Here is a 16642-nt window from a genome sequence, read left to right as displayed (position 1 = left end):
AAGGGAAAATAGCAATACAAGACTGTTTTCTTCTGTTACTAATAGTGTGCTTTGTAAACACTCCTGATATGTAAGCAGTGTCGTTGTCCATTGTGCTGTGATGCAAAGTTGTGGGGATACAGTTTCAGATGCATTTTATGTCTGCAAATTCCAACATGATCACTTACTAATTTTGGCCATCACGTCAAGAGAGGGTACAAAATAGAAGCAAGCAGTTACCCTCTAGGAAGGAGGAAAAGTTGGACAGCAACTGTGCTCCAACCATTTCTATGCAGCTCCTCATGGTAAATCGATTAGGCATGGTATATGGAACAGGGGGATGTAATAGAGAAGAAAAAAACTTTTAAAATAAGCAATAAACATGACTAGAATAATAAAAGGTAATACACAAGCTTTGCAAATTATGTGTAATTGTTTTGATGGCACATTAGTCTCTAGAGGATTGGCCAACCATTTTGGGCAAATTGTAAAATTAATCATACTAGTTACTTTAAGAAACTTATGAGTTAAGAAATGTTCTTTTCTACATTTTAATATTACAACAGTACAATTTTTTGAAATTCACTCCTGGGATGTGGGCATCGCTGGCTAGGCCAGCATTTATTGCCCATCCCTAATTGCCCTTGAGAAGGTGGTGGTGAGCTGCCTTCTTGAACCGCTGCAGTCCATGTGGTGTAGGTACGCCCACAGTGCTGTTAGGAAGGGAGTTCCAGGATTTTGACCCAGCGACAGTGAAGGAATGGCGATATAGTTCCAAGTCAGGATGGTGTGTGGCTTGGAGGGGAACTTGCAGGAGGTTGTGTTCCCAAAAATCTAAAGGAAAAGCATTTAAACCATGTAACTGGAAACAAACAATGATGTATTTTAAAAGCTAAGATACATTATTTCAGTATGCAAAAGTAAAATCATCAATTTCTCCCTTCACTGTTAACGTACTGAGTAACAGGTTCTCTTATTTGCTGGTGTTTGTGTGAGTAGAAATACTGATCTCATTAGTTGTAGCCATTAGCAAACATCTGTAGTCCACGAAAGAAACCAAGACTAATATTAGAAATAAATTAACCTTAAATGATACTTGAAAACAATGAATCTGACAAGCTCCTGAGTTAATTTGCACAGAATGGGATGTTTTGTACATTCACATATCTTGATGTTAAAATCAGATTGATCTTATTGGAATCGATCGACTATTACTGTCATAATAGTACCCTTCAAATAATGTAAGTGGATAGTTGATGGAACCGAAATGACATTTATTTTTTTTAAATGTGTTATTTTTAAACAGGCAGATATATATAACATATTTTGCAGTCAAAAATAACCCCATGCATGATTTGAATCTAGATCTGGAAAAAGGTGATATAGCAAGGTAATCAGTTTGATTATCAGGTTGGAATAGGAAATTATCATAGTTTAGTGGTTACAGCAGTGAGACAGGAGGTGCTATATGAATCCCGCCAACTAACTTGCCAGTCTTCTCACCCCATCAACTTACTGATCAACTAGCAAGCTGATTAGGTGAAAAATCTGGCAAGTGAGTTAGCAGGATCTGTTCAGTGAGGCGCAAGATGGAGGATCACTCGGCTGGAAGAATAAGGCTTCAGAGTCAGGGCTGTCAGTAGCTGTATGCTGGGGCTGGAAGAGCAACTAGGCAAGATGTTGGCTCAGTTCAGGAAATTGGAGGAGTGAGCTGGAAGAGCCTGACCAGCAAAATAACGGGCTGGAATGCTTCAATAATGCTGTTTTGTGGATTCAGTGCTCCAACAAGATTAGTTTTACAGTTTGTTATGACCAGGTGAGAAGGGGTCTAGGGGTTCCCTCTCAGCCTTTGCCTGGTTTAACTGTAACAGGGTTTAATTTTAGAAACTATGTTTTAGCTCCCCCTTCAGTGAATCCTTGTTCACTGCTCCAATGGTAAGGCAAAGAAATCAGACAGATTTCCTTCGATTTAAACAAGAAACGTAGAAGTTTATTAATCTTAAACTTTATCCGGTTAACGAATATGCGACGTGACCACACTAGCATGCATACACGATAAATAAACATGCAGATAGAGACAGAAAAAGTGGAAAGAATAAAGGGGAAAAGTTTGAGGAAATATTTGTTAGTTGTTTACTGTCCTTTGAGTTCAATGTAGAGTCTTTCGTTGCCAGTAAGTCCTGCCTTTCGTTGGCGCTCAGTTTACGCTACAACTTGTTTCGAGATCGGAGTCTTTTCTCTCTCAAGGTGTACGTGTCTTCCATGGGTCCGGTGCTTGGGGAGAAAGCGAGAGAGAAATCCAGGAGAGAGGCTTGCTTGTTCCAGCTTCAGTTGCTAAACTGCCTTCTATATTCTTTTCTGCGTGGCGCAAATAAAAACCCAAGTTGGCCAGCAGGTCAGTCATGTGACTGACTGACTGGCTTAACCGCTTCTGCGTTTGTGGATTGAATTGTCTTAGGCCCTGGAATGTGCTTCGTTACACCTTCAATGTCTGGTGATCAAAATCCATTTGGGTTAATTGGAGCAGGGAATCGTCCATTGTCACCACAAGCAGCGTCTCTTAGTATGCAAATATCCTTCCAGCCCAGTGTCTGGTGATCTTCAAACAAGTCATTTTTTCACTCCAGCAACAGTTTAAAATCAATGTTCATATGACAAAATTAATATGCTTCATTCTTGGCAGTTGGGAGTCTGCATGACAAATTTTTTTTCTAAAGAGAGCAGATGTCAGAAAATCTGGAACTAGCCTTGTATTTAAATTGCCTCATTTTAGGGGGAAAAAATCCAGTTCATGGAATAGTAAAAACTAAAAACATATTACAAAACTGTTTCTATTTATTACTTCAGAGAATAATTAGATTTTACATTCAAATTACATGTGGATAATATGAACATGATTGACTGGCTGATTCAATGGATTTTTTGTGCTATTCAAGAAAAACTGGCAGAATGGGTGGAAGTAAATTGCTTATGTTCTGAGAATACTGTTGTATGAAATATGATAAACATTCAAACATATTAACATTTTTAAAAACGTTTTGCAGAGTCCAAGAATTTTCAGCAATCTGGTTCAGCCCAACCCCATACAGTAGGACGCTTTGAGGTTTTGAAAACTCAAGATCGAATCAAAGAAGTTTCTCAGCTGACAAATCAGGATGACACTAAAACAGGAGATCAGTTGATTCCAGGCAACTGCACTTCTTTGAGACCAACTATGACTCTCAGGGAATCAGTGTTGGACGATGGAATAAGTATTGCATTAGGAAATCAGCAAGACAGCAACTCAGTGTTGGACAATGGAATAAGTATTGCAGTAGGAAATCAGCAAGACAGCAACTCGGTGCCAAATTCGTTCAACCCGGTTGTGCCGTATTCTTTAGGAATTTCTGAGGTTGCTGCTGGCAATCACACTCTAGATAGTAACAAAGTAATGGTCAGTTCAGGAGATGAAAAACAAAATACTGATTCCAAACTATCAGATGAGCACACTGATTCAGTCCCTGTGCACGGATGGATTCAATATTCACGGTCAACAGTCTACATAAGCAGTGACGATTCAGAAAGTGATGGCGATGAGATATTTGAAGAGTTGCAAACTCTGAGGGAAAAGTAAGTTATGGCTATGAACTATTTGCAGTTCGTGGTGCAGTACCCAATTTTATTGGACCAGAATTTATATTTTGAAAGATGTTTTATAAAGTTAAGTTCAAACCTGCCTTGCATTTTAATTTACGTAATGAAATTTTAATTCATTTTTTGTTTTTGGTTACTGATTTTTCAGTAAAAATCAGTCATACTAAACTGCTATTTTTTCTATCAGTCTACCATTAGTTGAGATCAGTACTAAATATATATGCTAATAATATATATTAGCAGATCTCCCATGGAGTTGTCATGGTACGTTGCATGATGGGCTGTTTTATAATGGCGGGGTATTATACTGATGTAAAATGTAGTATGGAGCTCTGTTTTAGTTGCATTGCTGTTTGGTAAGATAAGTTTGGGAGGTGATCAAATTTCCAGTTGCCAGTCAAAAAAAAACACCCATTATTTGACTGCCTTCACTTCTTTTTATACTTTTGACTCTTTGAAGTCTGACATCTGAAATGTAATGTGCAAAATCCAAATTTTCCTGTTGGATGTGTAGGGCCATTGCTTGCTTACATAGAGAGATAATGCATTTCCTAGGAGTTGGCATAGTCCTGTGAGATGCAAGAGGAGGAAAAATCCTTCTCATTTTATATGACATGGCTTTACGATTCCTAACATGATTTCTGGTTGAATGGCATGAACAATAAAAAGTTATGCTGTTGTCACAATTCTCTGTGTAGAGGCAACAGCATCCTTATATTTCAGTAAAAACTGGCTGTGCCATATCAGTAGGTAAACAGACTGATAAAAGTACAAATATAAACTTGGAAATTGGTTTTGCTGAAACCAAAATAGTCGCTGAAGTAAAACCAGAAAATGCCAGAGATGCGTAGTAGGTTAGGCAGCATCTGTGGAGAGAGGAATGGAGTCACTGTTTCAGGTCATTGACCTAACATTGGTACTTGAGTCCATGTGCAAAATCCAAATTTCCCTACTGGACATATACAGAGGGGGATAATACATTGCCTGGAAGCTAAGCTAAATTTTGGGACAGACAAAAGGCCAACAACTGAAGCGTTAACTCTGCTTTCCTCCCCACAGATGGAGCCTGATCTGCTGAGTATTTCCAGCATTTTCCTGTTTTTATTTAAGATTTCCAGTATCTATGATATTTTCCTTTTTGTTTTAGTGGCTGAAGTATTTGTGTTAATTCAACAGACATATGGCAGAGGTTCAGAGGTTGCAGGCAATACAGAAGAAAGAGATTGAGGAGCTCTACGAAAAGATGGGCAAAGTACCTCCTGCTGGAATAGTATCACCAGCTACAATCTTGACTGGAAGGCAAAGGCGTTTATCTAAGGGGAATTTTAACCAGTCCCGTCGTAACAGCCTGCAACGACTTGAGCCTTTACAGCAAGCAGGTATCTATAATAACCTAGTGAACAACTACATTTTATGACAAGAAAATTTACTTTTCCTTGATATTTTAGAGCTTTACATTGTAAACACAATTACATCTAATTTTATTCAGTAACCTAAAAAATGAAGAGACCAAAAATGTTTAATCATTATGCATGAATGATACAAAATACATTTGTAAGAACACAGCACAGATAGAGGTTAGGAATGGCATTCAACAAAACTTTTGTATTTATGTAGTACTTTTATCGAAGCAAAACATTCCAATATGCTTCACAGAAATATAATCAAAAACTAGAGGCTGGGCTAAGATACCAGGAATGGTAACCGAAAACTTAGTGAAAGTGGTGGATTTATGGGGAGTTTTAAAAGGGGTAGGGAGGCAGAGAGTTTAGGTAGGCAATCCTATAGCAAAATGGCGAGGGGGAACGCAGTCAGATGAACAGAAAATAACAGTGAGATGTAGGGTAGGGAAATGTCGAGCTTGGAGGAGGTTACAGAGATATGGAGTCATATGGCCATGAAGGGATTTAAACAGCAAGATGTGAATTTTAAATATGGGGTGTTGAAGATATGGGAGCCAAAATAGGTCAGCATGAACAGGTGTGATGGGTGAGTGGGACTTGGCGCAGCTTAGGAAGCAGGAAGCAGAGTTCTGGATGAACTGAAACTTACGAAAGGTGAAGGATGGCAGATTGGCCAGGAAAGTGTTGGAACATTTAACTTATAAAAGCTCATATAAAAACCCTAGTCCTCCAACTCCATCGCAGTATCCAACTGTTTCTTAAATGATTTTGGAATTTTGTCTCCACTACTGCACCCATCAGTCAATTCCACATGTTGATCCAAGTGAAGAACAGCATCTTGACATCAGTCTTAAGTTGCTGTTTATTAGTTTGAACATGTTTCTTTGCTAACTTTCATTAGTTTTTATAGTTTGAGATACAGCACTGAAACAGGCCCTTCGGCCCACCGAGTCTGTGCCGACCATCAACCACCCATTTATACTAATCCTACTAATTCCATATTCCTACCACATCCCCACCTGTCCCTATATTTCCCTACCACCTACCTATACTAGGGGCAATTTATAATGGCCAATTTACCTATCAACCTGCAAGTCTTTGGCATGTGGGAGGAAACCCACGCAGACACAGGGAGAACTTGCAAACTCCACACAGGCAGTACCCAGAATTGAACCCGGGTCGCTGGAGCTGTGAGGCTACGGTGCTAACCACTGCGCCAGTGTGCCGCCCATTATTTAATTTGAAATAATGTTCCAGATTATTACACACCGTTTCAGTGTTTACTTCATAGGAACATGGAAATTAATGGAAACTTTGTTTACCATTAAGTGTTCCCTACTATTAAGTTAAATATTAAGTAATTTGAAATATTTAAATATTAATATTACAGAACTCCTCCCTTGTCATTCTGACAGCTGTAGATAACAGATTTATCATCTGTGGTGCTCCACAATCAGCCAACACGAGACTCAATTTAAATAAATATGCCAGATAGCCTGCTTTCCTTCCTTGAGATAAAATGCATCAATACATTTTGACACACATAAATAATTAAAATATATGGGAAAATATGATCAATCCTGGCCCATCCAGATACGATTCTATCACTCCTTTACCACAGACATAAATGCCGAATAGTGTAAATAATAGCAAAATGGAACACATAGTTGAGTTAAGCAATCATATGAACTCTTCACTATAAAGGACTGGAATACTTTTTACACTCAGCAAGGGAGACTGAATGGGCCATTGTACCTATTATGTGTATTGAATCTCCTTTTTAGTACAAAAGATCCATTGATTGACTTGAGATCTTTATAACATTTGGAAAACATTTTGGGATTACATTCTCATTACTAATTAAATGGACTTTATTTTGGATTGGCAAAATTATTGTGCTGAGTATTTTTATATGGTGTGTACAGTCAGAATCAAATCAGATGATTACTTTTTTCACTCATTTGAGCTATTACGAGGTTTGATCACAGCTACAATTTTTGAAAAGATTGTATTTTACATGCAATATTCTAATGATAAACCTGCTTATGCTGAATGTCTGCAGGATTCAGTAGAAGAAATTCCTTAACTGGCAGCTGCAGCTCACAGGATCAACGGCAAACACCGTCTACTGTTGGGGGTTACTTTTCCTAAGGCTTCTAAATTGTGCTCAAAGTTGGTCATCAGAAACTAAGGCACTGCATAATAAATGGAACAGAGAAATGCATACTGTTCCAGCTGCAACAAAGATCTGTCACTGTTGTATCTCGAGTGCATGACCTGCAGAAATCGTCCATTGTTGGTAGATTTATGGATCCAATGCTGCAGTTAACCATTTGGACTTGATTTATATGATGTAAACAGTCAGCACTATAGCCATTTTCATATAAAAGTCTTGATTTTATGTAAATCTATGACCTTCAGACAGATGTTCAGAAATATTCTGCATGATCCCTATCAGGAATTCTATTATAGTAAGGGATGAAACATCCTTTACCATTGTCACATCACATTAGGATACATAACTACAATTTGTTTTTCCTTCCAAATACTATTATTTCTGGAAACAGTAAAATACATAACAAGGAAATGCATCAGCACAGTTTAAATCAGATCACATTCTCTGGCTTGACAATACTTAAACTGTTTCAATCAGGTACAAAGATCTATTTTTGTTACTGCTGATAGTTTATTAAAATATACTATTCATGGTAATTTATTTTTAAGGAAATCTGATCAAATCAGATTTAAAATCAAATGCAAGTAAATGGATTAGATAACAATATCTTTTTTGAGTAAGTTTGTTAACCCTGCAATGTAAAGGCAACTCCGAATCAATGAGAGTGCTATGTGCTAAGCAACCAATATAAATCATATGTATTTTTGTATTGAAATATATCCTTCCATTGTCTCACTGTTTTAAAAAAAAACTATTAACTGTGTAAATATGTGCGTATATATATATAGCAGTGTTCAAACAGTAAATTGTAGAAGGATTGTATTGATACGGAGATCTCTAATTTTAAAACAAGATATATAAGCAACTCTCAATGGAAGGTTTAGTGTAATCTGTTGTAAATGATTTCAATGCATTAATTCTTCTACATACACATTACATGCCAAAGAATTATTTTATCAAAATATATTTAATTTTGTAAAATATTTTGTAGTACGAATCCCAAAACCGACTGATAAATATACGAGTAATGCAAAAATATTATCTATATTTGGACAAGATGTTAGTTACTAAAAGGATGGTGACCTTCTAAATCCTTATGGTTCAGTTTATTGACTGTAAATGTTCTCATCTTATGGGAAGTTATATAAATTTCACACTTCATAATGGAAATTGAATTTTGTATAAATTATTCAATAATGCCTTTTGGACTATAATGTCTACTTTAACAAACTACAAAACATTACGCTTGGCATTTACCTGCAACAACTTTGAACCAAACAACATCTTTGTTTTGGGTCAACCCTTTTGTAACATCACAAATGTAGGCAAGTCACTTAAAATAAATGTTAATGTAAGTTTTCAAACCTACTAGGACTAAAATCACAGGACCAGGACAATTAAGGTGTCTATCAAGCAAGAGTGATACCAAAAAAGCTCTTGTAGAACTTCTGCAGATTACTGATGTAAAATAGGTATATTTTCTTAGTGTGCATTTAATTTTACTGCTTTCCACAAAATAATTAAAACTTCAGTGTTGCCGTCTATTTCAATAACACCAGCTTCATCAGTCCTTATTATCTCTAATTCTCCCAGGTAATAACTGTATGAAAAAGATTGCAGACTGTACCTACCTACTGTGACACAAAGGCAACCATGTTAAAATTGTGGGGTCGGTTATTGAGTTGAATCATATAACTGACCATGTGCTAGAGCTCCTTTATATGTATCAGGATGACATTAAAGGGGGAAATTTTCCTGGCATGCAGGGTATAGCAAAATCATGAACATGTTTATAAATGCATGTACAGTATTTAGACCCAGTGGAAAGGAACTATTCCCCATTTCCATATCCAAGAAATTTTACTATATCCTAACAATCTACTGCAATTATGGTATATTCTAAACATTAAATGAGTGAATCAGTTATTTTTCTGCCATTTTTGGTAGGTGCCTTACCTCACAATTTATTTAAAATAATCTCCACAAAGGTTCTTAAACATAAAACTATTAATTATTTCAGTTTGTAGCTAAAATAAAACTCTCCATCTAAATTAATGTGCATTAGTTGAGCAATATCATTTTAAAGCTATATATGACTTTGTAGCTGCGATTCTGCACATTTTGGGGGGAAAAAATCATAAACCACTATGAAAATTGTACAAATAGCATTTTGCCTTAAATCTACAAAATGTTTCTGAATATATTCATATGTGAGGAAGACTGTGCAATAAATTGCCTGATTTACTTGTGTAAAAATAATGCAATTATTTTCTTGAATGTAATGCTTAAAAAGCATTTGGGTTTTTAACTTTAACTCATAATCCACAGAATACAATGCTAGAATTGTTTAAATATACTCTATAATTGATGTATTCACCAATGAAGGACATGTTCAACACCAAAATATTTCAAGTTTCTTTAGTTCATTATGATTGTAAAACTTGAGAATTGTTCACCTAGTATCTCAATTTTAGCAGGAATAGCGTCCCACTTCATTCAGTGCTGTAATAATCCTGAGGGATTGGGCTGTCGAAAGGTTAGGCTGTGGGTCTTTCCATCTTGGCGGGGCGGAAGCAGAGAGGGAAACTGGCCATTTGAGCAAAAGACCGGTGGTAGTTTTAAGGAAGAGACAAAAGGCTTATTGCTGTTGTATTGTTGCACTGTACTACAGTTCCCATTTAGTATTAAATATATGCTTTTCTCTATATAACTGGCTGGAGTTTATTTGAAAGATCCTGTTATATAATGCTGTACACAAGTCCCTACTGCCTGTATCTTAGCTTGCACCAAGTTCTGTTCACCTATCACCCCTATACTCACTGACCTACATTGGCTTCCAGTCCCACAACTTATTGATTTTTAAAATCTTCATCCTGATTTTCAAATCTCTCCATGGCCTCACCCCTCCCAATCTCTAACCTCCTCTAGCCCTAAAACCCTTTGAGATCTCATTAAACAGAGGGTGTGGAGAAAAAGTATTCTTAATTTGACCTTTTGGAAGCTAAAGTGTGATGAAATATATAACATTGTATAAAAGTAGTAATGATCACTTGCAAATCTTGCCATCACAAATGTTCCATGAATTAGCCCATTGATATGTTTGTGTTTTAAGACACAGGTCACCTTGAGCAACATAAAATGTTATATATAGATATAAACACTTTATGCATTGTTTTAATGTTACATATTAACAATATACATATGAAGGAGAGCCAGTCTATCCATCCAGAAACAACCTATACTTTGCCATCATAACATCCAACTGCTGAGTGCAGGATTATTGTCTCTACTATCTTACCTGGAAGACTATTGCATACAGTGATTACTGTGAAGAACTTCCTCATATCACTCCTAATTGTGCCTTTGCTAATTTGAACTTGTGCCCCTCTCCTACTGTCATGATCCAATTTGAAATTATGTCTGGATGTATCTTTTTCCATGCTTCTTACCATTTTGCATAACTGAGGTCCCCTATTAAGGTTGAAAATCTTTTCGTGACTCTGATACTGGCGATCAATCTCATCACTTTTGTCTCCACCTCCAAGACACAAACATCTCCTTCGTGTCTCAGAAACCAGAAGTGGATACAATACCCAGGATATGATACGAATAGAGCACTATACAGATTTCTTTTTTCCTGTAGTCATGACATTGAAAACATGAACCATTAAAGTTTATGCTTTCTCTAAATATCTATATATCATTTTTACACAAGGAATCATGTTAGATTTCACAATTTATGAAGATTTATTTTACAATACAGATTTCAAGGCTATGGAATTAATAGGACCTGAAATACAAAATCATAATTTTGTACGATTCTTTTCAAACCTTATAGTTGGCAAGAATAATTATAATCAAAGTTCCAAATTTTATTAATAGTGCATCAAGTCTATGCATTCAATGTTGCCATACATTACAGCGGGTATCACAAGTAATGAATTTAGTAAATTATACATTTCAGCTGCACTGCCACAAAATTATTCCTAGATCAAGGCAGACAGTGACAGAAAATAAAAGCCTCTGTGCTCTCTGGGAAAAATGTGCATCTTGATCCAGCATGTTGAATTCTTTACTACATAATGTTCAGTTTGACCAATCCTAAAGCAGCAGCACACAAGCTGTATAAACTAAGTTTCAGTTTACTGAAGTCTTGGAATCATTTCTTGCTCTAATACCTTTGGCTTCGTCTTCCAAGTCATCCAAAAAACGTTCCTGTGACACTGAATAAAATGTGTATCCATCTAGAGAGATTATTAAGGAAATATATATACATCTGAACAAATCTGTTCAAAAGCTAAAGCTTTGTTGTAAATCAAATTTTGAAATAATGAAAAAAATTCCCCACTACTGTTCTGTGGCTAAATAAAAGTCAAATATATGGTGCATTTAGTTATAAGTCATATGAAAATAACTTGTTGCACAAAGTCTTAACCTCTGCAATTTCATAAATAAGCAAAGTGGAGAGAGAGAGAAAGAAAAACTTTTTAAAAATGCTGAAAATTATAGATCTGTTCTCGGAGAAAAGACAGGTAACTAAAGCCTCACATCTCAGGGATCAACTTACTGAATCTCTCTGTACTTTCTTCCATGCTGTTTTTAAAGCACAGCTTTATCGATGTGTTCCTCGCGCTGTTAAAGGTTTGTGTATCTGAACCCAATCCTTTTAAGGTTTTACCATTTATTGCACAATTCCGCTTATTCTTCCCATGAAATTTACCTTACATTTTTCTGCATTACATGTCATCTAACATCTATCTACCCCAGCTACTAACATATATATGATCCCTGAAATTGCACAGTCCTCTCAGTTAAGCATGCTCCCGAGACTGCAGATTCTTATCTGCAAATTCTGATATCATGCACCTATACCCTAGATCAGATCATAAATTTGCATGATATCAGAATTTGCAGATAAGCAAGAGGGTGAGACGTTATCGGGGGTAGGTGGAAATGTGGAGTAATCAGTTCAGCCATGAACTTACAGAATGGCGGAGCAGGCACGAGGGGCCGAGTGGCCTACTCCTGCTACTAATTCATATTCATATGGAAGGATATAAACTGTGGTGTCTGCTAGCAGTCGTGTTAGGACCATTCCTCACATATTTATGTGAGTATGTGTATAATATATATATATATATATATATAAAAATATACACACACAATGGGGAGGAATGGTCCTAATACGACCGCTAGCAGACACCACTGTTTATATCCTTCCATATGAACATATGAATATGAATTATTAGCAGGAGTAGGCCACTCGGCCCCTCGAGCCTGCTCCGCCATTCTGTAAGTTCATGGCTGAATTGATTACTCCACATTTCCACCAACCCCGATAACCTTCCACCCTCATCAAGAATCTATCTACCTCTGCCTTAAAAATATTCAAAGACTCTGCTTTCACAGCCTTTTGAGGAAGACAATTCCAAAGACTCACGACCCACAGAGAAAAAAATTTCTCCTCATCTGTCTTAAATGGATGACCCCTTATTTTTAAATAGTGACCCCCAGTTCTAGATTCTCCCACAAGGGGAAACATCCTTTCCACATCCACCCTGTCAAGACCCCTCAGGATCTTATATGTTTCAATCAAGTCGCCTCTTACTCTTCTAAATTCCAAGCCATAAAGCTTTCATTAAGTACCGCTCTCCTGTTCTTCAGCTAACTTCATACCCGTGCTGCCACATTTCTTCTGTGTAATTTAATTTTAGTAATAAGCCTCCTATGTAACAACTTAAATACATTTTAAATAATTCAAATATACATCTACCATATTTCATTAATACACTCCATTACTTCCTCAAAAGACTCCACTTAAATATCAAACATGACATGCCTTTTACAAATCCATCCTTAATTAACAACTTTCAATGCAAATATTAAATTCATGCCCTAATATAGCTACTCGAAGCTTACCCACTACCAATGTTAAGCTGACTTCTCTATGCTATGTTCCTTTCTTGAACAAAAGGATTCCAATGGCAGTTCTCTGGCACATATACCATCTCCATGGACAATTGAAGGATTGTGGTCATAGCTACATCATCACTGACCTCCCTCAACATTCTAGGATCCATGCCATTGGGGCCCAGTACATCTGGTTTTCACCAGTCTTCCAGTGTTACTTCTTTATAGTTATTCTAATAGCTTCATACTTCTTCAATCCCACCATACCAATCAGTTGTAAAATTTAAATAAAATACCCTTTCGTATCTCTACCGTTCTTTCATTCTCTGAGGAAATTTCTTTCACCTCGATACAGCACTCCCTTTTTTCTGGCTTTTTTTTTGCATTTTATGTGTTCATACAATCCTGATCTAGTTTATTTCAAGCTCCTTGTCTTTCTTTCTTCCTACCCTTGACCTAGTTAATATTTTACTTTCCTGATATATTTTCTATACTCCATTTGATTTTGTACTAGATTTGTCATATTCTCTTTACTTCAGTCTCAGGCTAATTTTACTTTCTAGAAACATCCAAGGATCTCCAATTTCTGCTGCACTCCTTTTACTACTTCTGGGAATATATCTAGCTTGTACCCCAATCATTTCATTTGACATTTCCCCTTATTTGCCAACAGTCCTATCTGCAACTTTTTCTTTCCAATTTATCTGGACCAGTTCTATTTTTTTCCAGTCACTGTTACCTCTCCATTTTTTATATCAAACCCAATTATGATATGATTGCTATTTCCTAAATGTCCCCTTACCCTTATATTACCTTCTTGTCCCATTTAATTTTCTGGGTCTAGATCCAGCACCATCACCTTCCTTGTATGAAGAACATACTAATCTAGAAAGCAGTCCTGGACACATTGTGGGAACAGCTCCACATCATTTACAATAGAACAGATAATTAAAGTCATTCATTATCATAACTGTTATTTACGTCTTTTTCTCTAAATGCCTTAACTCACACCAAAAATATATTTTTCATTGATCCCCATTTCATCTTACATCTAGTGGTATAAAAGGATCTTCCATTAATACTGCAAACACCTACTTAATGTTTTGTAAATAAGAATGCAAAGCCCCGGTCTTGCTGTATTCATACCAGCCCAAAGCAATTTGTGCCTCCAGCTCACCAATACTTTGTGCATTGATGTACATAAAATTCAAATTTCCCTCTGTCCCAAACTAACTTGCTGTTTGTAATCCCTCCTCCTTCTGACCCTTTTCTATCCCCTTTGTCATTTTTTTCTTTCCTTCCTGCTTGGCCATCTTTTATTTGTCTTTCCTCCCTACCATATTAATTTAAACTTACACCCACAGCACTTATTATCCTGCTAGCAAAGACATCAGTTCCAGCCCTGTTCAGGTGAAGCCCTACCATCCTGTAGAACTCCCAGCATTCGTCCCAAATTTCCCAGCAGTTACCACTATAGCCACTTATTTATACCCCCTTACCATTTCTATACTGACTAGTGTGTAGCATCAGGTGTAATGCTTAAATTCTGAACTGTGAGAAGTTAGGAAAGACTCCTACATGCAAAGTGTGGTAGAAGTGTGAAACTCGCACAAAAAGCAGTAAATACTTGCTGATGGACGGCCGTCCATGTCTCCACTTTAAAGACGTCTGCAAACGCGACATGAAATCCTGTGACATTGATCACAAGTCGTGGAAGTCAGTTGCCAGCGTCCGCCAGAGCTGGCGGGCAGCCATAAAGGCGGGGCTAAAGTGTGGCGAGTCGAAGAGACTTAGTAGTTGGCAGGAAAAAACACAGGCGCAAGGGGAGAGCCAACTGTGTAACAGCCCCGACAAACAAATTTCTCTGCAGCACCTGTGGAAGAGCCTGTCACTCTAGAATTGGCCTTTATAGCCACTCCAGGCGCTGCTTCACAAACCACTGACCACCTCCAGGCGCTTACCCATTGTCTCTCGAGATAAGGAGGCCAAAGAAGAAGACTAGCTCAATTAATAATTTTAGCTCGGTCATCGATAGATTTTTGTGTTAGTTAAGAGTATTAAGGGTGGATGGAGTTAGGATGCAGATCAGCCATGATTCTCATTTAATAGCAGAACAGGTTCCAGGGACTGAATGGCCTCCTCCTGTTTCTATGTAATTAAGAAAACTTGAGACAAATTCTGCTACTGCATAGAAATGGTCCACCACACAATTTCATTTGATCACACAGTCTGTTAATCAACAGCCAAGCAACTATATCTATAAAGACGCCCAAGCTAAATGATATAAAGCCATACTTAAATCTCCACCAAAGCATTAAACACGTTAGAAGGATACAGATGCCCAAGACAATGGCCCCGATAGTTAAGCCTGTAAACACATTCCTCCCGCGCCGTTTCTGCAGTTTTTTTTGCCACTGAGCCAACTCCACTTTCCGCATGAACTCAATCTGTTCTGTTGTCAGATTGTCCTTCTTCGGGTTTATGCGTTTAGCAAACTCCGAATCTCCAGGCGAATTCATCTCCGCCATCTTTCTAATGGCCTGCGGAAGAGTAAGTACGGGGGCTGAAGAGGGCGTATGAAACCAGCAACGCGCTTTGTTCCAATTCCTTAGTTTCATCATAATTGGAAAAAGAGGAAAAGATGTATCCAGGCATGAAATAACCCCAGATACGGGGAAATTACACTTTCCTATTTCAGTAATTACAGAATGAAATATCACCAGAAATCATTTTACATATTTTTTAAAAAGATATTTGCAGAGTACAGCCAACAAGTATGGCTTAAGGAGTGTCTTAAGGGAGGACTGCTGAAGAGGTTTCGGGAGGGAATTCCAAACTTGGGGCCAAGGCAGTCCAAGGGGCAGTTCACAGAATCACAGAATTGTTACAGCACAGAAGGAAGCCATTCGGCCCATCATGTCTGCACCAGCTCCCCGAACGAGCAATTCAATTAATGCCGTCTCCCCATAACTCTGCACAATCCTTCTCATATAACAGTCTAATCCTGTTTTGAATGCTTCAATTGAACCTGCCTCCACAGTCGCTAAAGGTGATGTGATGTAAATTAGGGAAAGGAGGCCAGAATTGGAGGAGCGTAGAAATCTCAGAAGATTGTAGCAATAGTGAGGGCCATGGAGGGATTTGAAAACAAGGATGAGAATATTAAAAATTGAGGAATTGTCAGACCAGGAGCCAAGGTCAGTTGTGGAGCACAGGGGTGGTGAGAGAACAAGACTTGATGGAAATTAGGATGCGGGCAGCAGAGTTTTGGATAAGCTCATGTTTATGGAGGGTGCAAGGTACGAAAGATGGGTTCAGAGGTGTAAATGGTTACAGGAGAATCAGAAAAAATGCAGGGGTGCAAGCACCCCACTGGCTGTGTGCTGATGAAGGATCCACCCCAAGCATAAGAAGAATTAGAAGCAGGAGTAGGCTATACAGCCCATCAGGCCTGATCCACCAATTGATAAGATCATGGCTGAACTTCGACATCAACTCCACTTTCCTGCCCTATCCCCAAAGCCTTTGATTCCCTCAGTGC

At 37.6% G+C, this 16642-nt stretch overlaps 2 protein-coding genes across 3 annotated transcripts in view; one reads left to right on the top strand and one right to left on the bottom strand.

Moving 5' to 3' along the window:
• wnk4a (WNK lysine deficient protein kinase 4a) overlaps positions 1-9901 on the top strand; it is a 70100-nt gene extending 60199 nt beyond the window's left edge. For both annotated transcript variants that reach the window (XM_068013405.1, XM_068013406.1), the window contains exons 17-19: positions 3024-3588; positions 4789-4991; positions 7078-9901. In XM_068013405.1, coding sequence (XP_067869506.1) covers positions 3024-3588; positions 4789-4991; positions 7078-7166 — 857 coding nt within the window. In that variant the 3' untranslated portion in view covers positions 7167-9901. The remainder of the gene's footprint in view (positions 1-3023; positions 3589-4788; positions 4992-7077) is intronic.
• A 1013-nt stretch (positions 9902-10914) lies between these two features.
• On the bottom strand, positions 10915-15656 carry coa3a (cytochrome C oxidase assembly factor 3a). Its single transcript, XM_068013408.1, has 2 exons — positions 15437-15656; positions 10915-11435 (listed from the first exon to the last, which is right to left on the bottom strand). The coding sequence occupies exons 1-2, from the start codon at positions 15627-15629 to the stop codon at positions 11329-11331; spliced, it is 300 nt and encodes a 99-aa protein (XP_067869509.1). The 5' UTR covers positions 15630-15656; the 3' UTR covers positions 10915-11328.
• Positions 15657-16642: the final 986 nt, after the last annotated feature.

This window comes from Heterodontus francisci, chromosome 33 (assembly GCF_036365525.1).
Source record: "Heterodontus francisci isolate sHetFra1 chromosome 33, sHetFra1.hap1, whole genome shotgun sequence".
Lineage (NCBI taxonomy): Eukaryota > Metazoa > Chordata > Chondrichthyes > Heterodontiformes > Heterodontidae > Heterodontus > Heterodontus francisci.
Note: the sequence above shows the minus strand (reverse complement) of the source record. Positions and strands in the feature narration are given on the sequence as shown.

Bases quoted from the DNA above. Each gene is read 5' to 3' on its own strand.
- coa3a (XM_068013408.1), bottom strand. From the start codon at position 15,629: ATGGCGGAGATGAATTCGCCTGGAGATTCGGAGTTTGCTAAACGCATA. The intron at 11,436-15,436 runs GTATCCTTCTAA...TAATCTCTCTAG, and splicing joins GGCCATTGTCTTGGGCATCT to ATGGATACACATTTTATTCA.